The sequence below is a fragment of the Sceloporus undulatus genome, chromosome 9, assembly GCF_019175285.1.
Source record: "Sceloporus undulatus isolate JIND9_A2432 ecotype Alabama chromosome 9, SceUnd_v1.1, whole genome shotgun sequence".
Classification (NCBI taxonomy): Eukaryota; Metazoa; Chordata; class Lepidosauria; order Squamata; family Phrynosomatidae; genus Sceloporus; species Sceloporus undulatus.
Window position 1 is genome coordinate 20633257 of NC_056530.1, and position 23279 is coordinate 20656535.

A 23279-nucleotide genomic window follows, 5' to 3' on the forward strand; every position below is an offset into this window, starting at 1 on the left:
GAAGGGTGCAGCTGCAGCTCAGGCCTGTTTGTTGTTGTTGTTATTATTATTATTATTATTATTACAAACAGGCCTGAGCTGCAGCTGCACCCTTCCTCTTGTATTTCTCAGAGCAGTTCTCAAAGGCTTGATTGAGAGTTCCTGCATGGCAGAATGGGGTTGGACTGGATGGCCCTTGTGGTCTTTTCCAACTCTAGGATTTTAGGATTCTATTATTCTTAAGCTAAGTGTTCTCAGCACTGGCTAAAACTCATTGGAGTTGTGGAACCCTCCTTGCCACTTAATTAGGATCACTGGGATCTGAACTGTGCAGATTCATCTAACCACTTCTAGGTTGCCAGGTCTGCATGTTTAGGGATGCCATGGGTTGCCTTCTTCCAAATTAGACTCAGATAGGTGTTTTGGACTCCAGCTCCCATTATCCCTAATAAATGGCTGTGCTGATTGGGAATGATAGGAACTGGAGTCCAACTCATCTGGAGGGCACCAAAGAGAGGCTTGGAAATGAGTGAAGCAGTAATGGGTGAGGGCAATGGGTCGAAGGACCAATATTTTGCCCCAAGGACAGACCTTCCTGGGACGTAGCCAGGATTTTAGGGGGGGGCAGACTAAGTGCCACAATTATAATTAGGCTTGGGTGCGGCGGCGCAACAGCACACACCATTTTTCTAATGGAAGGAGGAGTCCGGACCCCAAGAACCACCCCCCCTTGGCTACGTTCCTGGACTTTCCATTCTGCATTTGAGAAATGGAGTTATTAATAGTTTTCTGTGGGTTTTTCGGGCTATGTGGCCATGTTCTAGAAGAGTTTATTCCTGATGTTTCGCCTGCATCTGTGGCTGGCATCTTCAGAGATGCTCTGAAGATGCCAGCCACAGATGCCAGCAAAATGTCAGGAATAAAACTCTGCTAGAACATAGCCCGAAAAACCCACAAAAAACTATGGATGCCGGCCATGAAAGCCTTAGACTTCATGGAGTTATTATGTTAAACAGTTCAAGGGAATCATGCAACTTATTTAAAAGGTGGATTGCTGTTCTTGGATGGGTCTCAATGGAGGCAAGTCGTTTCTCTGTTTTGACTAGAAAAAAAAAACAAGGTGAAGGGCGTGTGCCCATCTCTGATGAGGGGCATGAGGATGAATAATGCTTATAGATGAGGTTTTGTCCATGAATGTGCAGGTTTACTGACTCTTGGCCAACCACATGTTAGAGATATGATAAGCCCTGGTGGCACAGTGGTTAAATACCTGTACTGCAGCCATTCAGTCAAAACCACAAGGTTGCGAGTTCAAGACCAGCAAAAGGGCCCAAGCTCGACTCAGGCTTGCATCCTTCTGAGGTCGCTAAAATGAGTACCCAGACTGTTGGGGGCAAATTAGCTTACTTGCTAATTAGCTTACTTGCTGTTCACCGCTATGATCTTTGGACACCTATCTTGCTCTGCACAGGTAAGTGGTTTATCTGGAAGCTTGGCTTTCTTTCTCTCTGGCCTATCCTGCTTCCAAGAGAAATAATTCATAGGAGAAAATACAGTTCTGTCTCATACATCTATATAGATTCATACATTGGTAGTGTCCTTCTATCCAAATAGACCCATGTGGTGGCTAACAATGATAAAGTATGCTGTGGATGTTGTGCCTCCCATACCCATCTGATCTGTGTTTTCCATTCTTTGCCTCCTCCAGAGAAACTATGGCTGAAGGTGGCATGAAGCGTGAGACCTTTGAGCAGGACAGCGATGGTCCAAGTAACCCAGTCCGGGAGTACAAGCGCTACACCTATTTGAAGGACGTTTCGCACTGGAAATTATTTGTTTTCAGGGAGAAGCATTCTGAAGACCTTCGCATGAGCGTCCTATTAAATAATGCCGACCGTTACATTAAGGAAACGATTGCCCAGCTCCCAAGCCAAGGGAGTCAAGAACCAGTCCCCCAGCTGGTGTTCCCAAATGGGATTCCTTCTGAAGAAACAAGTTGGATTCCAACGCCAGACAGAAGTGCCTTGCTGGACGATCTCCTGGTGGATCTATTCCCTCCCACTGGAGACAGTCTCTTGAAATATTCTGGCATGGATATTGATTCAGTGGTGGCCAGTCCTACATTTCATGCTGAAGCGGACCCTCTCAACTCTTTTCCTGAAGCCCTGGCTGCAAATCCAGAGGAGAGAAGCATCTGGGATAACCTCTCTCAGGAGGAGTTGCTCCATGACTCCTTGTTTGGGAGTTTTGAAATTATGGCTGGCAATTACCTCCAGGACTTGCCTTTGGATAATGCCTTCACTGACATTGATACCTCAGTGTTTGACAGCATCCCAGCACCAAGCAATGAGCCTTCCCACACAGCCTGCACCAGCCAGGAGGCGCATGAGGATCCCCAGCCAGAGACGGCACACCTTTCCGATCAGAATTTGAGCAGCGGAGCTGAGCTTGAGCACTTCATGGAGCTCCTATTCCATTCTGAGTAAACGCCATTCTGACTTTCTGGGTCTCTTGGACTTGACGCTTAAGGGTCAACTGACCCCCCGTCCTGCATTGACCTCCAGGATGACCTTCTGCCATTTTACAACAGAAGCATTGAAACATGGAAGTCCTGAGGTCTCTATCCTTTTTGAAAGGATGCGCATATGCCACCTGGACACTGATCATCTGCAAGTGCAATGTATTCCTGTTCATTGGGAGGGAGGGAGCTTGTCTTCCTATTTGTCTCTAGGGCAAGAAGGGACCAAGTCCAGTCCTTCAGATGTTGTTGGACTGCCACATCTTGGATCCCAACTGGCCAGCATGGCCAAGAGTGAGAGATGCTGGGATGTACACTTCAGCACTATCTGGACTCTCATGCCTACTCTAATGGGGTTCTCTGGCCGTATAACTGGCCAGATACTTAGAGCAGAAGGAGATTGGTCTCAGATGGGCCACACAGCCTTGGACTTGAGGGTGCTTCAGTTGCTAATGTTAATGGGTCAACTGACACACACATGCCATTCTGCAATGACTTCCCAGTAAAGGGATCACTTACGCCTTTTTATATTAGATGCTTTTAATCATGGCATTGATGTGTATATCCTTTCTGAAAGGTTGCCTATATGTGTCTGAGCATTCCTCTGCTGCAAGTGCAATGGCTTTGTATTTATTGGAAAGGAGAGCAGGTACAGAATTCCTATGTTCTCGTTTTAATTGTATGCTGCCTCGATTGTCTTTAATAGAGAGGTGAGATAAAAATAGAGCTTTGATTGTCTTTGATAGAGAGGTGGGGTAAAAATAAAGCTTTGATTATTTATTTATTATGTTGTTGGAGTGCAACACCAAGAAGTTATACTAGCTATCATAGTCAAGGATGAGGAATGCCCGGAGCTGTGGTCCAGTACTATCTGGAGGGTTGTTCAAGAATCTGCTTTAATAGGGTTCTCTTTCCATATTATTGGTGGCATAGCGAGCGAGGAGGACTCCGCTTGGCTAGCTACTACCTCCCTCCTCCTGTCTCTCCCACCATTACTATTTATATTTATAATGCTGCTACTGCTTACATGTCACTTTACCTGTTGGACTGGGAATCCCACTTTGCTACCTCTTCCTCCTCCAAGACCTGGGTTTAGGCCTGACTTGGTATCTGTACTACCTCCTTAAAGCTGGGTTTGTACCCCAGCTATGCCCATTGTTGCTTTTTTGGTGCACTCCTGGTTGGAACATCCTAACTGCATCCTGGCTGTTGCACGTCACTTTTGGGAAGGGCCAGTTTCTCAGAGCGCAAGAGTCACTGGCCCTCCAGATGTTGTTAAACTGGTTTTTTTGTGATAGGTTTCGCCTTTTCTCTCAGTTCCGGTCTTCTGGATATCTGCATTTGATTGAATCAGATGCCAGTAACATTCACAGAGGGTCTAAATACGCTAAAGGCACTAAATCCTTTCTGATCGTTGAAGCCAATAAAAAACCCATGACATTTATGAAGTCACCACCATTTCACAGGTGACTTTGAAGGCACATATACACCCTCGGTAACCTCCATTGGCCAATGAGACAAATACTCCCTTTTGGGAATTACACATTTTTGCACATTCTCTTTCAAATCCCATAAGGACCAGAAGTTTCCTTCCAGCCTCCTAAAAACCCCATAAAAATTACCCTGCACTAAAGCAAAGCCTTGCCTCGAGCTTGAAAGGCGATTTCTTGGCTCCTGGAGGCACGCAGAAACAGCAATCCACCTTTTTGACCCTTTGGTATTGTGTTATTGGTTTTATCTATTTTATGATGTGTTTGTAACTGGTTTTAAATTTTTGATATTCTGGAAAAGCGATATAAAAATAATTTTTATTATTTATTATTATTAAAAAGGGGGGGTTTGCCAGAAAAGTGTGGGGCAGATAAATAGGTGACTGGCTGCAAGAGACTTTTTGTTGCCTAGTCCTGGATAAAAACTTGAAGCATGTGCTTTTGAGTTGTCGTCGTTGATAGCCTGTTATTAATGGATGTGCTAACATATTGCCAGATAGGTTAAAGAGAGGTCCCTCTCCCGTCCCCAAAGTTTTGCCTCTATTGAGGCTGCTGGGCTTTTTTAAACAGTGTTATTTCTTCGTGAATGTTAAAGTGCCTCTTGCAAGTAGCACTTTCTAGTGGCCAAAGCTTTGCCCAGAGTGGGCTGGAAAGGCTACTAGGGTCCTGTTTTGCTCAACCTGGCAGGTCCACTGAGCATCTGGAGGGTCAATGCTTTCATTTTGCTTCCACTCCCTGGTCCAGTATTCCAGTGTTCATCATGTGCCTCTGGAGCATTTTGAGTCTTCGTCTTGCCACTGGTCTTTTAAGCCTGTTGCCTTCTTACTTTCAACCCAAAGGGCATCCCACTCTGCAAAAGCAATTGGTGATCCACATGGTGACTTTGCAATGAAAGGCAGCACCTGGACACAAATACTGTACTGCTTTTTATACATAGTTTTTAACCATGTAAGCCACTTTGATTGTTTTAATACAAAAAGTGGGGTATAAATAAAAGCTTTATTACTATTATTATTATTGCAATGGCGGCTGTTCCTTGCAAACTCTGTCTCAGGGCCAAAACACACTGCAGAAATAATCCAGTCTGGCACTGCTTTAACTGCCCTGAGTCAGTGCTAGGAAATACTGGGCATATAGTTTGCAATGTTTACAGAGCTTTCTGTGAAAGAGAAGATTACACGTCTCACAAAACTACAGTTCCCAGAATTCCCAAGCATCAAGGCAGGTCAAACTAGACTATTTTTGCAGTGCATGAGATCCCAAAACTTTTGCTCCAGTTGTATGTTAACCTATGAACCTAGTGACACCAGAAACTTTTTTAACCTTTCAATGGGAGTGCTGTGTTTCTATTTTGTTTTAAATGTATTTTAATTGGGGGGATGTTGTATTTCACTTATAAATAGGTAATATTTTAATAACTATCTGTTTTAATACCATAATAATTTAATTCCTTAGGCTTTAATTCCATTAATTTAATTCCATTAATGTACGCTTGTAAAAATGTTTTTAATTGCACTGTTTTTAATGCTGCGAAGCCGCTCTGAGTGAGTCCCAGTCCTGGGAAAAGAGTGGGATGCAAAACAAATATAATAACCGCAACAACAACAACAACAACAACGACATTTTAAATGTGTTTTCAACAGTTTTTTACCTTGTATTTTTTAAAATCGAAACACCGGTTTTGCTATGTTCTAACTTTTATATCAGTAGTTTTTTAATTGGTTATTTATTATTATTTTTATTGTGAAAGTAGGCTGTAAATGTAATAAATGAACTTCCCTTCTGGAGGGGGAGTAAGGAAATTGCTTACTAGTTCTTCTTACTCTAGCAACTGGGTTTGTTACAGATGTTATCTCTTCAAAAACATTTCCAAGCTGTGGATGGTTGAATTGGTGGATTCAAAATCCATGAGTACCGACGGCCTGAAAACTAGGATACCTTTTGCCCAAGCCTGCTGGGAAGTGCAAGATTCTGCCTCTCTCCTCCTTGCTTAGTTTAGCGACTGCAAACTACTTTTGCAGTTTGCAGTCAGTTTGCAGCAACTGAAGTAAAGATGGGATATAAATAAAATCTATGATGATGATGATGATGGGAAGAGAGAGAAACTGAAACAGTGGGATGTCACAGGATTAATTGTGACTGTCCCTGCCAAATCAGGCCAAGTGGAGGGTATGTATGATCCTAGCCACTGTAGGCCCAAATGTCCCTGTTGCAGCCTGCTAGAAAACCACCTAAGGCAGTGATGGTGAACCTTTTAGAGGCCAAGTGCCCAAACTGCAACCCAAAACCCACTTATTTATTGCAAAGTGCCATGTCCCTCTGACTTTCTGGTAACAAACTCTGGCAGACTCTGTGCTGGGGCGATGGCACATGTGCCCACAGAGAGGTCTCAGAGTGCCACCTCTGGCACGCGTGCCATAGGTTCACCATCAGTGACCTAAGGCTCCATCTACACTGCAGAATTTATGCAGTTTGATGCCGCTTTAAACTGCTATGGCTCAATGTTACGGAATTGGAGGATTTGTACTTTTGTGAGATATTTAGCCTTCTCTGTCAGAAGGCACTGGTACCACAACAAACTACAAATCCCAGGATTTCATAGGATGGAGTTGCGATAGTTAAAGCAGTTTTTTTGTGGGTTTTGGGGCTATGTGGCTAGAAGAGTTTCTTCCTGATGTTTCGCCAGCATCTGGCCAGCCACAGATGCTGGTGAAACATCAGGAGGAAACTCTTCAAGAACATGGGCTACATAGCCCCCAAACCCACAAAAAACTATGGCTGCTGGCCATTAAAGCCTTCGACTTCACAGTTAAAGCAGTGTCAAACTGCAAGAATTCTGCAGTGCGGCAGTAGACTAGGATATTGACATTGACAGACTTCCTCATTCTTTGTCTGTTTGCTGGCTGGACCCAGTTTTTCAGTTTCATTTCTTCAAGTCGTTTAGCTTTCCCTTAAGTCATGTGCGGTTTGTTTGCGCTGTTATGTCCTAGTAGTGCTGCAGAAGATTTCTGACCTGCATTGAAAGATGCCCGCTTTCTAATTCCATTGAGAGGAACCTACAGAGTATGGACAGTTATTTTTTAAGCAGATTAATAACTCTAAATGAAATGGCAACTACTGTACTGTGTTTTTAATCTGTGTTACTTTTAATTTATATCTTGTCACATTATTTTTTCATCTATGTGGTATGGATATATCAATATTAAAATATAAAAGGGATCCTTCCTGTGTATGAAAGACTTAAAGATACGTAGCACAAGTTTCTTTTGCTCGCTCTGAGGTTTTGGAATCCCATTGCAATCACATGAAGCAGAGATGTGATTTGTAAATATCCTTCCCCCCCTTTCCAAATACTTTGCACCGAAGCCTCCTTCGCCATCATCCCAATCCCAATGCTGCTTTTAAAAGTCCAGCTAGATAAAGGACAAGGAGGATAAAGGGAGTCTGGGCATGCTTTGTAAAAAGGAGCTTCTTTGTCAGAGGCCTTGTTAACCAAGGGACCGGACAGACAGGCCAAAATAAAGCTCCTTCGGGTCACTTTGGAGGTATGCTGTTTAAATGACGCATGAGTCCTATGAGGCCAGAAGCTGCATCAAAGCCATGCTCTAGTCCTGAGGACCAGACCATAGCTTTGGCACAGCTTCTGGCCTCTTAAGATGCATGTGTCATTTAAACAGCATGCCTCCAAAGTGACCCGAAGCAGCTTTATTTTGGCCTGTCTGTTCGGACCCCTTTATGTTCTCCAGGATTTCGTTCATAAGCTGGTTCTCCTTCTAGCCAAAGCCCAATGGTCCTAGTGTAGTGTATCTACACTAAATAAATAGTGCAGTTTGACACCATTTTAATTGTGGCTCCATCCTTGGGATTTGTAGTCTACCGCTCTTTGGTACAGAAGGCTAAAGGCTGCAGAATTACAAGACTCCGCGTTGCATAGGATGGAGCCACAGCCCTTAAAAGTAGTGTCAAAGACTGCACTCTTTCTACAGTGTAGAATATAGGCACCCTCTGTTGCTATTTCAGGTTTGGGCACAACGTTGTCCTAAGAGGAACGGATGAGTCAGGTTTGCCACATCACCCACAAGAACGTTCTCGGGTTTGTTTGGCCAAACTTGGTAGTTTTAAAAAAATGAACTTAATCTGCATGAACGTATTTACTGAGCTGCGTTGGGGCAGGAGCTAAATAAAGGCTGCTTGTCTTCTGCTAAGGCAGGCGCTGAGGACTGAAAATAGCAACCGGCGTCGCTTTGAGCTCTTGGGAGCTTTGGAGAGGCAGGGGCTTGGTTTTGGATGTTTAGGAGGGTTGTCTCATAGAATCATAGAGTTGGAAGAGACCCCAAGGGCCATCCAATCCAGCCTCCTGCCATGCAGGAACTCACAATTAAAGCACCCCTCACAGATGGCCATCCAGCCTCTGTTTAAAGACCTCCAAGGAAGGAGACTCCACCAAGGGAGTGTGTTCATATGAACCTTGTCTAAGGGACTATTTGGGTCTGCGCTGAGATGGGCACAATGGGAAGGAATGCAAGATCCCTGCTTACAGTCAGTACGTGTTGTTGTCCTGTGCCTTCCTTCAAGTTGATTTTGACTTAGGCAAACCTATCGTGGGGTTTTCTTGGCACATTGGAGAGAGGGTTTGGCATGGCAACTCTTCTGCATGAGGCATCTCCAAGGCCTCCTATCCTCCACGCAGCCTTTTGAGGTTGTTAAAATGAGTACCCAGAGCTTGTTGGGGGGGAATTAGGTTGCACACTGTAAACCGCTTTGGGAGTGCATAAGCGCACTGATAAGTGGCATAGAAGTGTACTTGCTGTTGCTACTGCTCAGGTCCTGCAGGCTTTTGGGATGGGTCCCTCCATCTTTTGGGATGGGTCCCTGCATCAAGCGTACGGTCTTCCTCACTTTCTACTTCCATGGTCATTGTTTTGGAGGGGGGGGTTCTTTAATGTTCAACTGTAACACTTTTCCTCCGACCTAGACCTCCATCAGTAATTGCTCCAAATCTTGTTGTATTGTGCTATCTATAAGTCTGGAAATGTTAGCCAAATAAGTGATCCAGAAACCTGAGTCAACTCATCCACCCGGTCAATATCAGTATTGTACTTTAACTCTTAGATAGATAGATAGATAGAGTGGACCCTTGTTATCCTCTGGGGTTTGGTTCCAGGATCCTCATGGATCACACAATCCATGGATGCTCAAGTCCCATTAAATATAATGACGCAGCATAATGGGGACCCTTATTAAAAAATGGAAAACCCATAATCTTGGCCCTAAAACCTGCCCTCGACTTATACATGAGGCCAACCTATAGGTGAATATATAGGGTATCTTAGGTTGTTAATGTTCCTTGCTCTTTTCCTATGATTAGTTTCTGCATGGTGTGAATAAATAGGGTGATACTATGCAGCCGGGACGGACCCTGAACCATTCTCCCTCCGTATTCGTTTCTAAGGGAAGCCTCTTGTCCCGAGTTCGAATTAGGCATCAAGACGGTCGAATATAGCGGCACTCCTTTACTTTATTATTACTTTTGAAGTTCAACATTGATCCTACCTTGGCAGAATTAAGAGTAGGCCTATTCAGTTAATGGGGTCTGCATAAGCTTTAATTAATTAATAATAATTATATGGTTAATAATAATTAATGGGATTTACGTAAGCTTTAATTCATTAACAATTGAATGATTAACAATTGAAAGTGGTGTGAAACTGCATTAGTTTTACAGTGTGGAGATGCTCCCTGAAAGAGAGCAGTAAGTAACTCTCCAGCGGGACGAGAGTCATTTGAGGCCCGCCCACGCCGCCTTCGAACCGGTCTGGCTGCGGAGAGGCTCCTCTGCGTCTTAGCCAATCAGCGCCGAGGGGAGTGGCCTCCGTCGCCCTGTTTTGTTCCCCGCTGAGAGGAAGCTGAGTCGTCCCCGCCGCCCACGATAAATATGCAAATGAGGCCCTCCGTGCGAGCCTCCCCATTGGCCAGGGCGCGCCTGCCTCCGCCCACGCGAAGAGAACGTGACCCAAGTCCTCCCCGCAGAAGCAGCCAGGCTTCATTCCGGAGCGAGCGGAGGGAGAGAGAGAGCGCGGGAGGGGATGCTAGCGCTGGATTGGCTGCGCCTCGACCCACCGACCGCGCTGATTGGCCTCTGAGAGCTGGGTATGCAAATGAGGGGGTTCGAAGTGGTGGGGGACCCTCTGGTCGAATGGGGGTCTTGGGAGCCCGGCGCTGATGGGGGATTCCGGGGATCCAGGGACAGAGAGAGGGACCCGGGGCTGCCGCTCTCCCGCTGGCCGCTCCGGAGTGACTCAGGCGGGGCTGGGAAGGGAAGCTCGGCCGCGTGAGTCACCCTCCGTTTCCGTGCCTGGCTGCCAAGGAGGGGGCGGGTGGCCAGGCCGGAAAGGGAGCCAGTTGGACTCCTCTCGCACGACAGGATCCCTTTAGATCCCTCTCGATCACTTACGATCCTTGACTCCTGGAACGTTGGGTAGGAATCGGTGGGCATCACTCCACTCCAGTTCTCCCACGCCAGGAAGAGAGATCCCTCTCGATCCATTAGATCCTTGATTCCCTGGATGTTGGGTGGGCATCTCCACTCCGGTTCTTGTATTCCAGGAGGAAAGATACCTCTCGGTCCCTTTAGATCCCCCACGATCCCTTTTGATCCCTCTCAATCCCTTTAAGTCCTTGATCCCGGGGTGTTGGGTGTGCATCCGTGGGCCTTTCTCCTCTCCACTCCAGTTGTAAGCTAGGAGGAAAGAACCATCTAGATCCCTTTCAATCCCTCTTGATCCCCTTCGATCCTTGACCCCCAGGGCCTTGGGTGGGCATTGGTGGGCATCTCTCCTCTCCAATCCAGTTCTTGCACGCCAGGAAGAAAGATCCCTCTTGATCCCTTTAGATCTCTCTAGATCATTTTCGATCCTTGATCCCCGGGGCCTTGGGTGGGCATCTCTCCTCTCTAACCCCGTCCGAGAGTGACCTAAATTGTAAAAAGAGGAAGACTACAAGACACCATAAAAATGTAGGAGCTCTTGTAAAACTACAAATCCCAAAGAGGGCTGATGCCTTGTTGCTTCTTCAGGTCGTTTCTGGCTTAAGGCGACACTACAATAGGGTTTGCCATGAGGCTGAGAGAGTGTGACTTGCCCAAGGTCACCCAGTGGGTTGCCATGGCCGAGCCGGGATTCGAACCCTGGTCTCCAGAGTCCTATTCCAGTGCTCAGACCACGCTGTCTCTCTGCTCACCAAACTACACAACCACAAACCCCTGGATTCTGTAGGATGGGGCCATGGCAGTTAAAGTGGGGTTAGACTGCATTATTGCTACAGTGTGGATGCACTTATCAGGGAGATGGAGATTCTGTTTTGGTCCAGTTGCTTAGCCAGGGTCCATTTCCCGGCTCAGCCATGAATCCCACTGGCTGACATTGGACAGGTCACACTCTCTCAGCCTCAGGGGAAGGCCATGGCAAACCTCCTCTGAACAAACCTTGCCAAGAAACCCCCATGATATGGCCATAGGGTCTCCATAAGTCCGAAATGACTTGAAGGCATGCAACACACAGTGTAGCTGCAGAGGGACCAGAATGAGAGCATTGCCCTCTCTCTCAAATAAGATTCTTGCCCCTCTTTCAAAGAAATTATCCTTCAGTCCCCAAATTTCTAGCAGAGAGTAAAACATTGCAACTCATTCACATGCGCACCTAAAACCATTCTCATTGCTGTGTTTTCCTTCCCTCGGACACTTTGCTGATCTCTTTTCTTCGGATGCCAAATCTGTATTTCTAAAAGAATGAGTTGCAAGTCCTTATAGTGTTAGAAAAAGGAAATTTAATAGGAGCACAATGTTGTTTGGGGGCAGAAATGCCTTCATTAATACTATTGGAGAACCAGTGTCGCACGGTGGATTGAGCCTTGGACTGTGACTCTGGAGACCCAGGTTCAGTTTGGCCACAGAACCCCATTGAGTGACCTTGGATGAGTCACACTCTCTCAGCCTCCGAGGATGGCGATGGCAAACCCCTCTGGACAAATGCGGCCGAGAAAACTCCATGATCGGTTCTCCTTAGGGTCGCCATAAGGGTCGCCATAAGTCGGAAACAAAGGCACACTACAACTATTGCAGTGGGCCCTTGGTATCTTCTGGGGTTTGGTTCTAGGACTCTCTAGATACCAACATCTGTGGATGCTCAAGTCCCATTAATTACAGTGGCATAGTAAAATGGCTTCCTATATATATATTCAGTATTTTCAAACCATGGATGCTTCAATCCGTGGATAAAAAAATCAGTGGATATGAAAGGCCTACTTTATTATGTAGTGCAGATACTTCCTGAGTATCTTAGAGAAGGGGGTCACTGGCTCTAGCTAGTGAGCATATACAACTTCTGGGACCTCAGTACTGTCTTGTCCCTCACCCCAAGAAAGTGGACAGTGTGTGCCCAGGCAGTGCCACTGGATGCCAGGTGATGGTGCCACTCATCTGCCAGGAGGTTCGACTCAGTTGTCTCCTTTCCCCTCCAGCTATTTTGGCAATGCAGGAGAAGATCACACTGGGTAACTGCTTTCCTGCTGCTTCCCAAACCGGTTCCACTGGAGCTGCAGGGATTGGGGTGGGGGTAACAGTCGCAGCATAGTTGTCCTGGGAGAAATAAGAGTTTTGGTGTCGGGAAGTGACTCTCTCTCTTATCTTCCTTTAACTCCTAAGTCCACTAAGGCTGGTTGGACAGAAGAGCCCTTATTAACCTTATGCAGAAGAGCTGCCGGGGCATGGAAAACTTGCTTTTTGGAATCAGTATGGAGAAAGGTCTTGTAGCACCTTTGAGACTACCGGTAACTGAAAGAAAGAATAGGGGTTTTGGGGCCTAAACAGGACTTAGCGTTTTGCTTCCTACAGTTGCCAATCAGACTTCCATTGAAACCCATTAGAAAAATCTTAGGTCAGTTGCTTCTGCTCAATTTTATCTACCTCACAGGGCTGTTGTGAAGAAACAGTGAGGGAGGGAGAAGGAGGAGAACCATGGATGCTACCTTGAGCTTATGAGATGTTGCGCAGGATATAAACATCATAAATCAATGTCCACAGGGAGCCTGCAAGAAAGGCATCAATGCCAGCCACCCACTTACGTTTTCCAGCTCTGGAGAGCATCCTACCTCTGGCACAGATCTAAAGCTATGAGGACTAGTAGCTATCGGAGGCCTTCTCATCCAGAAAACCCTTTTTAAAGCTGTCAGCATTGGTGCCCTTTGCATCCATTCCAGATGGGCAGGCTGACCATGGGACATAGATGTCGACACGCACATCCTTCATTACATTATTATCCTTCTAAATAAGGCTGGCCCTGCCTTTAGTTAAGATGAAGCATTTGCTGAGAGTACCTGACTATCAAGTGAAAGGAAAGCAACTGGTTTATTTAGCTGTTCTGCTCAGGGAGAGGCCTTTAGATTTACTGCTTCTGAAATAAATAGGCCAGTGCTGAATCTTGCAATGGGATAACTAGAGAGGGAACAAAATGAGGACATTGCAGACACCCTATAAAAATTCTGCATCCCCATGATGATTTTATTTCTGCCACCAAATGTCTAACACTGTAGTTGCTTAGATTGAGAGCCAGCATGGCATAGTGGTTTGAGTTTTGGCCTAGAGCTCTAGGAGACTAGGATTCAGTCCCTGCTCAGCCATGGCAACCATAGGAAATCACATTCTCTCAGACTCAGAGGAGGGCAGTGGCAAACCTTCTCTGAACAAATCTTGCCCAAAAAAACCCAAAAAGCAAAACCATGATAGGGTCACCATAAGTCAGAAATGAATTGAAGGTATACAGCAACAAATGCTTAGAGCTTCAGCAAAGCATTTAGAAACAGAGTTAAGACATCCAAAGAAAAGAGGCAGGCAAAGTTACCAAAGGGATGTGACCACAGCAAATAGAGGAATTTTTCTAGGTGTGAATGATTTTCACTATTTCTCTTCAATGCTAGATGTTTTTGGACTGAAGGGAAATTTCATTTGGATGCACAGATTTTTTTATGGGGGGAAGTACCCTTATCAGAAAGAAAGGGAGTTGTTTTCTGTTGTGTCTCAGGCAACATAACATCTTGACTTGGCCCTGTTCCAGAGGATGGCCACTTCAGCTGCCTTTCCATGTGAGCTTTTGCACAGTGTGCAGACAACCTGACTCTGTTGTCTCTTCCTTCTCTAGAAATATGTTGTCCAAGGGCACGAAGCGGAAGCGGAGTGAAGACGAGGCACTGGACCCCTTCGTGGCCACCATCCCCTCCAGCTCCCTCTTCAGCCTCTCCGTCTCCAAGCTGCACCAGAGTCTTCAGCATGTGGAGCCCAACCTCCGTCACCTGGTGCTGGTGGCAAACACTCTCCGGCGCCTCCAAGGTGAGATGCAGCCGTCCGCTGCTCCCGTTCTCCCACCAGCCCTTGGTGGAGGAGACCTTCCTGCGGATGACTTTGCTGGGAGTGCCCCTGTTTCCATCCCCATGGAGCCTTGCAGGAAGCCCCCAACGTCTCTCGCCCCGCATGTGGATGAACTCCTGCTCTCCAACATGGACGTCTCTGTCTTCTCCACCTTTTTGGAGGACTTGAATGGCATGGAGGGCCTGGGGGACTCGCTCCAGCCCTCCCTTGCGCAGCCTGGCAGCTCGCTCAGCCCTGAGCCTGAACGGACTTCTCCCCCTGGGTCCCCCAGCTCTCTGGAGATGTTGGGCTCCGGTGGCTACCTCCTGGAGGATGGCTTGGAGGGCCTCTTTGAAGACATTGACACTTCCATGTATGACTCTGACCTCTGGCCACCCACCAGCCTTCCAAACCTCAAAGAGGCCTTCACCACCACGGGGCAGGAGAAGCTGGACTTAGCCGACCTCGATTATCTCATGGACATGCTGGTGGAGGCTCAGGAGCTGTGATGGAGGGGAAGGGAGGGTGCGAGGGTTTCTTTATGGGATGGGACAAGTGCATGGACTTCTGTTATTGGATGAAAGTGGGTGGAATGGTGGACAGATGGGGATAAAGCAGTGCAACGGTGAAAGTCCCAAGTGAAGCTGTCACCGTGGGTAGTGAGTAGGTTTTTAATGCATCTTCTCTTGAGGCTATTGTGTGAAATTATCCAAAACACCCCCCCAAAAGTTGAAATGTGCCTGGTTTGAAACTGATGGGGAGCCCTGCCACTTCAGTAAGCATCTGTGGGAACTTCTCCAAAGCTGGGTAATACTGTATAAGAATGGGTGATTTCATATGACCATATTCGGCAATGCCTTTCAAGAGAAAAATGTATACAGACTACAGTGGGGCCCACAATGGCTTTCTGGCCCGTGGAGGCCTTTCTTCTCCCATGGACCAGATTTGGGCCAGTGCAGAAAAGAAGGAGCATTTCCAAAGCAATGCTGGAAGTGCCTGTCTTAGGGGAGCATCCCACCCAGACCCTTTCACTCATGGTCTTCCCTGGAATGTAGCAAACCGGTTTCCTCCTCAAATCCTCCCAGACCAATCCCATGTAATCCTTCTGAACCGAATGGACAGGGAAAACCAAGCCAGGCATTTTTGTATGCATGTGTGCCAATGTATCTGAACTGGTGGCTGCTGGCATGAAGAAGGCTGCCTTCAAGTAATGAACGGTTGTGTGAATGATCTCATAATTTATTGTCTTGATATTTAAAATTTTTTGAAAAGCCATGAAGTGTCTGATTGCTTTTGAAATGATCCAGTGTGTACATTTTGAATCTGTTTATTAGAGGGATCAAAAGCCATGAGAGCCTTTGGCTGAGACAGACCCTGGCATTCATCTTGCTCCCCAAATCTCTCAGAGACCATCCCCTCTTAAACATTTTGGAGGCATCCCTTCTTCCCAGCTTCAGCTCTTGAATACGTATGGTGAAATAGTCAAATTTTAGATGACAGAATCTCAAATTATCCTGGTCTGAGCTGGAAGGGATCACAAGGAACATCTATTCCCACCCACTATCATATAGGAATGCACAGCTAAAAGACTCCGGAGAGCTGCTCATTGATTTTCTGCTTGAAAGCCTCCAAAGTCCACCACCCTTGGAGATAGTCCAGGAAATAAATTCTTCCAAATGTTTAATTGGAATTTCTTCTCTTGTGTAATGTTGCATTTAACAGAGTAACTCCTTACAAGAAGCAACCAAAGCCCAATTCCCACTGGGAGATGCCTCCTTCCCCTTTACTACCCTGCTGTGCCATTTCCCATTTACTGGAGGCTGTCTCTGCCTCCTGGCCGAAATCCTGCATCTACATCTACACTGCAGAATTAATATAATTCGACATTGCCTTAACTGCCATAGCTCAATGCTGTGGGATTCTGGGATTTGTAGTTTTGTGAAATATTTAGCCTTGCCTGTCAGGTCTGGTGCCACAACAAACTACAAATCCTAGGATTCCATAGGATGAAGCCATGATAGTTAAAGCGGTGTCAAACGGCATTAATTCTGCAGTGTGGCAGCAGCCGTGGTCCCCTGTGCCTCGAATGAGATGCGTTTTACTATGCCACTGTATCCATGGGGGCATCCATGGAGGAGGTGGTGGTGTCCTGGAACCAAACCTCAGCAGATATCAAGAGCTCCCTGGTTATGGAAATTTTGCTGTCTACATCTGTAAAAGCAAATAGAGAAAACATCTGGGCCCTTGTAAGTGTTAGATCCAGCCTGATCCAGATTTTAAAAGTCTGTGAAAGAAAAGGATCTGATAACTTCTAGAGTTCTAGGTATAAGCTATCTTGAATGTCTCATTCTCTGCAATGCCAGAAAGTTGACGGCGGAAGGAAAATTTCATTTAGTGGGGGCAGAAATCTTAATTCCAGAGGACAATGCCCTCTCCCATAGCTGCATCCCTGCTTCACATTCCCTGTCCTGCAACATCTTTGGTGTGGGAGAACCCACCCCATAGAAACGGAAGTTTCAGGAGAAAACAACAAGGAGATGCACACACCCTTTGCAAGGCACGCAACCTTCTTTGGGGCAGGTGTTTTGGAGTTTGGGCTTGGAAGGAGGAAGTGAGTGCAGCTCCAGTGGAATGACTCATGCTGTGTGGCATGCACCTGGTGGATCATGCCCCATTGCCCTACATTCCTAGGGAGTAGAAGCCTGGTGTGGTACATCTTAATTACCAGCTGGAGCACAAAGGCATGCTGGTTGTGTCTTCTCCTACCCTTTTCCAGCACTCCTTGGCAGATGCATGTTGTGTGCCTTCATTTCCGACTTATGGCAACCCTAAAGCGACCCTATACTGGGGCTTTCTTGGCATAATTTGTTCAGAGGAGGTTTGCCATTGCCTTCCCCTGAGGCTGAGAGCATGCGACATGCCTAAAGTTATACAGTGAGTTTCATAGCCAAGTTGGAACCGAATCCTAGTCTTCAGAGTTGTAGACCAATGCTCAAACCACTACGCCACATTGGCTTTCAAGGGGGCCTTGGGTGGGTCCATATGGGAAAGGATTCTTAAAAGTTACAAAGCGCCAATTTTAAAAATATTAAATAAAATCCACAATCAAACTAGGCCCAACCCAAATGTCACCAAAGATTGTGCACACTTTTGAGTCCAGTGATTCCCAAACTTTGGTCCTCTGGGTGTTTTGGATTTCAACTCCCAGAAGCCCTAGCTGGCTTGGCCAGCAGTCAGGAATTCTGGGAGCTGAAGTCCAACACATCTGGAGGACCAAGGTTTGGAACCACTGGGCTAGAACATGGACTGTGCTCCCTGCAGGGCTATGTCGTGCCCTCTAGACTCCCTGAAACTCCCCCTCAAGTTTGATGGGGCTAGAATCACCCCAAATCAGTATAAAGCCATTTTCAGAGGTCTAAAAGGATGGCAGATACTGTACCTTCCAAGGACTCTGAACCCACATATCAAAGAAAAGCTAAAACTGCTTTTCATAGAGTTGCTGCTGGAGGCCCAAAACTTTAAAACTACAGTACATGTAATATGTGATCAGATAGACGGCTGATAAATTGTATGAAGACCTTATATCTCACACCATGGCCTTTTGCAAGAACTGCTTGCGGAAGTGGCAGAGGTAGGACTACAGCTCCCAGAATCCCCCAGCCAGCATGAATGTCCTGAGCACTGTAGTTCAAGCAAAGGAACTTTCCCAATCTCTCGGACTGGGTAAGACTTTTTATTTGCTTAAAAGAGAAAATTAAGGGAGTTGATAGTGGACTTCAAGGCTAAGTCAAGGAGAAGAGCATCTGCCTAGTTTCTCAGATTCCATCAGATACTCTCTTTGGTGTCCTGCTCTCCTCCAAGAAAGGAAGAAGTGAACAAGGGAAGGAGGAGGTAACCATACTCTCTGCAAAAGCCTCTGACAGTGCATCTTCTCAGAGTCTTAGCACAAATACTGCATTCCAGGGTGGAGTCTTTCCATGCCTTGTTGTGAGAGATGAATGGATGATAGGTAGTGGAAATCCTAGGCTGAGGATGTAGTTAGCAAACAGATGGGGGCACTGGATTCAATGCTTCTGTGGCTGGGTTTCAGACAGACAGCAGAGGGCACTATCAGGCAGGCTTGCTGCTGAACATAAAGAAAGCAAAGATAATGGCCAGGGAGGACCTACAAAAATTCAACCAGAGGATGAGGAAATTGAAATATTTATGAAGAGTTCTCATACCTGGGATCAAACATAGTTCAGAATGGAGACGGCAGTCAAGAGATAAGTAGAAGACTAGCAATGGGAAGGGCTGCCATGAAAGAGGCAGGGTAGATCCTTAAGAGTAAAGATATACACTGAGCACTGAAGTTAGAATCATGCAAGCCATTGCTTTCCATACTACCATGCACCGTTTGCGAGAGGTGGACAGTGGGGAAAGCGGACAAGAGGAAAATCAATTCATTTGAGATGTGGTGCTGGAGAAGAGTGCTAAGGTTTCCGTGGACAGCAAAAAAGACAAGCCAATGGGTCCTTGAACAGATCAAGCCTGAAATACCCCTAGAAGGCAAGATGATTCAATTGTGGCTGTTGTACTTTGGCCACATCATGAGAAGGCATTTTAAAAAGACAATAATGCTAGAGAAGGTAGAGAGTGGAAGAAAGAGAGGAAGAAAGAGAGGAAGACCTATCCATCCACCAGATGGATAGACTCAATCAGGGAGGTCCCGAGCCTGAATTTGCAAGACCAATGGATGACCAGGAGTCTTGGCGATGTCTCATCCACTGCGTTGCCAAGAGTCGAGATCGATTCAAGGGTGGTTAACAATTTAATTTATACCAACAATTGGTTGCCCTCTTCCATTCTGCTCTACCTCAAACTGAACTTGAGTTAGTATCCCTTCCATCCATCATACATTAGAAGAACATTTAAAGGGTAGCAAGCAGTGATGTTGCTTCTTGTTGTTTTGTTGTGTGCCTTCAAGACTCTTTGCTGAGTTTGCTGTCCCTTGGTCACTTTTCTGCCTCTGTATTTGCAAAAGATCAAGTGAAGCTGCAAGTCCTTGTAATGTTAGGGCTGGGGAATTATAGGAGCACAGTATTCTTATGGGGAAGAGAAATGCCTTCAACCCCTGACCCCATAGTAGCTACACGCCAAAGGCATGATCTTGCTGTTTGTTGTCCTTCCAAGGAAGCCCCCATTTTGATGAGGATATCCGGTGTTTCTCTTGGATCCTCCTGGTCTTTGACCTGCTGCCACAGGGAAGGGAGCTGGGAGTGTTCTTGGAGCGTTCTTCCAAACAGGGCTCAAATATAGCTTTGACGGCTCCCAGTTCTATCTTTGGAACTGGCTCCCTTTTCACCCTTGGTCCAAGGAGTTGGTGTGTGGTGTCACTTCTTTGTTTATGAGCTTGGGTTAAAAGGCTGCACTTCAGGCCCTTTAAAGAACAAAGAAACAGCGAGAGTCCTGGGGCAAAATGTTCATCTGAGGCCCCTTCCTTGGGGACATTATGGAATAGTGGTTGGAGTGTTGCATTCAGAGTCTGAAAATCCAGTTTCAAGTAACCACTTGGCCATAAAGCTTAGGATATGACTCTGAAACCGTGACTGGTGTCTTTCATGCTGTACCATTGCAGCACTTTGATACCACTTTAAGTGGCTCTCGATTTGTAGTTTGGGGATGCACTAGATCTCTCTTGCAGGGTATTCTAAATACTCCTTCCTAAACTACAAACATCTGCCCTCCCACATCAGACCTGGAGATCAACCCAGACATTGAACATCTGCAATCCAAGCAAGGTTATGTTATGCATATTCCAAATGACTCCAGCTTACATCAACCCCATCACAGGGTTTTCTTAGCCATACCTTTGCTTTTGGACATCTGCCTCCTGCCACTGTATAAATAATGCAGTTTGACAATATTTCAACCGTCATGGTTCCGTCTAATGGCATCCTAGGATTTGTAGTTTGTTGTGGCACCAGAGCTCTCTGACAGAGGCTACATATCTCACAAAATTACAAATCCCAGAATTTCACAGCACTGAGCTATGGCAGTTAAAGCAGCGTCAAACTGCATTAATTCTGCAGTGCAGATTAAGACCTTGCTGGAAGAACTTTCATGCTCACTTTCAGACAGAAAACACAAGATTGGCAAAATAGGAAGACTTGAGGTCCAACTCTTTATAAGACAATTTCCTGTTTTCCTGTGATTCAGGAACCTTGTGTGTCCAAAGGGCTCATCAAGTTCAGTGGGCAGAGCACCTGCAGAAACTTGTTGTTGTCATTATTGTTATGCGCCTTCAATTTTTGGCAATCCTCAGGCAAATCTAACAGTTTTCTTGGTCATATTTATTTAGAGGGAGTCTGACATTGCCTTTCTCTGAAGCTGAGAGAGTGCGACATGCCTACGGTCAGCCAATGGATTTCCAGTGCTGAGCAAAAAGGATTCAAATCCTGGTCTCCAAGAGTCCAACATTTAAACCACTGCACAACACTGGCTCCCTCCAGAGTCATCACCCCTTCCCAAAGTCTCATGTCTTTCTACCTCATCCCTGCTTGTGGTGTGCCTTCAAGTCAATTCTGGCTTGCACTGACCCTCTCATGGGGTTTTCTTGGCAAGACTTATTCCGAGGAGATTTTGCCTTTGCCATCCTATGAGGTTGAGAAAGTGTGACTTGCCCAAGATCACCCGGGGGTTTCCATGGCCATGTGGGGACTTGAATCTTGGTCTCCACAATTGTAGTTGAATGCTCAAACCACTGCACCATGCTGGCTCTCTGACTTATCTATGCCTCCCCAACTCAGGAGCCCCTTGTTGCCCCACAGCTTAGCCTGATTCTTTGGGGTCAGGCAGCCTAAAGCCAGGCCTTACTGGCTCCCTTTTTTGGGGGAATGCACAAAACAGCCCGGCACCCAAGGCCCAGCTGGCTGCCTGCCCTCCCCTGAGGAAAGCCGCCTGTCCAGGCAAATGCCGACCTGGGCTTTTGTCTGCCCATGTGCCCCATTTGTCCACCACTCCAGCACAACAATGGAAAGGCTGCCCAAAGTGCTGATGGTGGGTTTACACTAATCCTGCTGGCGGGCTTCTTTTTCAGGCTCAGTGTGTGTATGTGTGTTGGGGGTGTCTGACCCTGGGATTGGCAGCCTTGCAGGACACTGGCATCCCACCGCTTTTGGCTGCTCCCAGGGGGATGGAGTTTGGGGCACACCAGAACAGAGGAAGGATGTGTGAGTGTTTTACCAGGGTGTTTGGGATCTCCTGGCCCTCAGGAGGCAGTTATGGTAAGGAGACATGTGGGGGTGGAGTGGGGGGCAGAGATGAGGAGATGGAGGGGGAGAGACAGGGGGCAAAGAGGGGTCATCCAACTCCTGTTCTTTCCTTGTTAAGTTGCAACCAACAACTATGGAATTCCTACCTGGTGGCACTAGTGGGCCAGGTAATGTATGGTGCCCAGTCAGTCCTAGAGACAGGACTCACTGTAGGATTTTATCTGATGGCACTAGTGTGCTAAGTGTTGTACAGTGCCCAGCTGGTCCTGGAGACCAGACTGTCTATAGGATTCCTACCTGGTGACACTTGTGTGCCAGGTGCTGTATAATGCCCAGTTGGTCCTGGAGACCAGACTGCCTGTAGGATTCCTACCTGGTGACACTCGTGTGCCAGGTGCTGTATAATGCCCAGTTGGTCCTGGAGACAAGACTGTCTGTAGGATTCCTACTAGTGTGCCAAGTGCTGTACGGTGTCCAGTCAGTCCTGGGGACCAGACTGTCTGTAGGATTCCTATCCGGTGGCACTAGTGTGCTGTATGGTGCCCAGTTGACCCTGGAGACAGGATTGTGTAGAATTCCTACATGCTGGCACTAGTGTGCCAGGTGTGCCAATGGGAGGGAAGACTTTTCAGGTAATGTGTGGTGATGGGTGAGATTTTGGAGGTCTTTCATCCCTTTCCTTGGAATCATCAGTCTTTGGTGCATTGGACAACTGAGAATATAGGGAAGCATGCCAACAGATCCTAGGAAAAACTGTGTGCCTTGGGGGTTTTCTTTTGCTGTGGATTGTCCACTGGCCTCCACTAGGTTGCTTGATAGGGGTCTCCGTGTAGTTGTTTAGGGATGATCTGCATGTACAGTACTGTATCCCATCCAAGAAAAAGGCCACTTTTCCTTCAGGGAAGCAGAGAAGATGGGTGCCTCTAGGATGAGATTTGGGGGGCACCAAATCCAGGGCAGAGAATGCTCTCCCAGGCCTTGTAACTGTAGGGTTGCCACTTGAAATATGAAACAGGGCTCCTGTTCCTTATGATGAGAGGTCTTGCAGCCCCTTTGAGACTCACTGAAAGAATGAAATTGGCAGCATGAGCTTTCAGAGACTTCAGTCTACTTCCTCAGAGCAGGCTTTAGGAAAGCTCATGCTGCCAACTTATTTCTTTCAGCGAGTCTCAAAGGGGTTACAAGATCTCTCTGCAGACTGTTTCCAGAGGCGAACATGGCTATATATCTTTGAATTCCGAGTGTGCAAAGACAGCCAATGTAGCATAGTGGTTTGAGAGTTGAACGATGACTCTGGGGATCAGGAATTCAAAGATATAGCTATGTTAGTCTGTAGAATCAGTATGTAGAGATCTGACTCACTGAAAGGAAGGCATTGGCAGCACAAGCTTTTGTAGGCTTCAGTCTACTTCATCTGGGTTCGAATCCCAGCTGGGGCCACGGGAACCCACTGGTGCTGGTGAAACGTCAGGAATAAACTCTTCCAGAACATGGCCACAGAGTCCGAAAAACCCACAAAAATGTATGGATGCCGGCCATGAAGGCCTTCGACTTCCCACTGGGCGACCTTAGGGCAAGCCACACTCTCTCAGCCTCACAGGATGGGATTCATGGCAAACCCCCTCTGAAGGCAAGTTGCC

At 46.7% G+C, this 23279-nt stretch overlaps 1 protein-coding gene across 3 annotated transcripts; it reads left to right on the top strand.

Moving 5' to 3' along the window:
* Positions 1-10024: 10024 nt before the first annotated feature.
* On the top strand, positions 10025-16070 carry SERTAD1 (SERTA domain containing 1). 3 transcript variants are annotated; one of them, XM_042441018.1, is made up of 2 exons: positions 10025-10137; positions 14181-16070. In XM_042441018.1, exon 2 carries the CDS (start codon positions 14185-14187, stop codon positions 14893-14895), a length of 711 nt encoding a protein of 236 aa, XP_042296952.1. In that variant the 5' UTR covers positions 10025-10137; positions 14181-14184; the 3' UTR covers positions 14896-16070. The 3 variants fall into 3 exon arrangements, with proteins under 3 accessions (XP_042296952.1, XP_042296954.1, XP_042296953.1); XM_042441020.1 differs by lacking the exon at positions 10025-10137 and adding an exon at positions 10147-10318; XM_042441019.1 differs by lacking the exon at positions 10025-10137 and adding an exon at positions 10327-10465.
* Positions 16071-23279: the final 7209 nt, after the last annotated feature.

What these genes read in the sequence shown, in the direction of transcription:
- SERTAD1 (XM_042441018.1), top strand. Translation starts at nt 14,185, where the DNA reads ATGTTGTCCAAGGGCACGAAGCGGAAGCGGAGTGAAGACGAGGCACTG.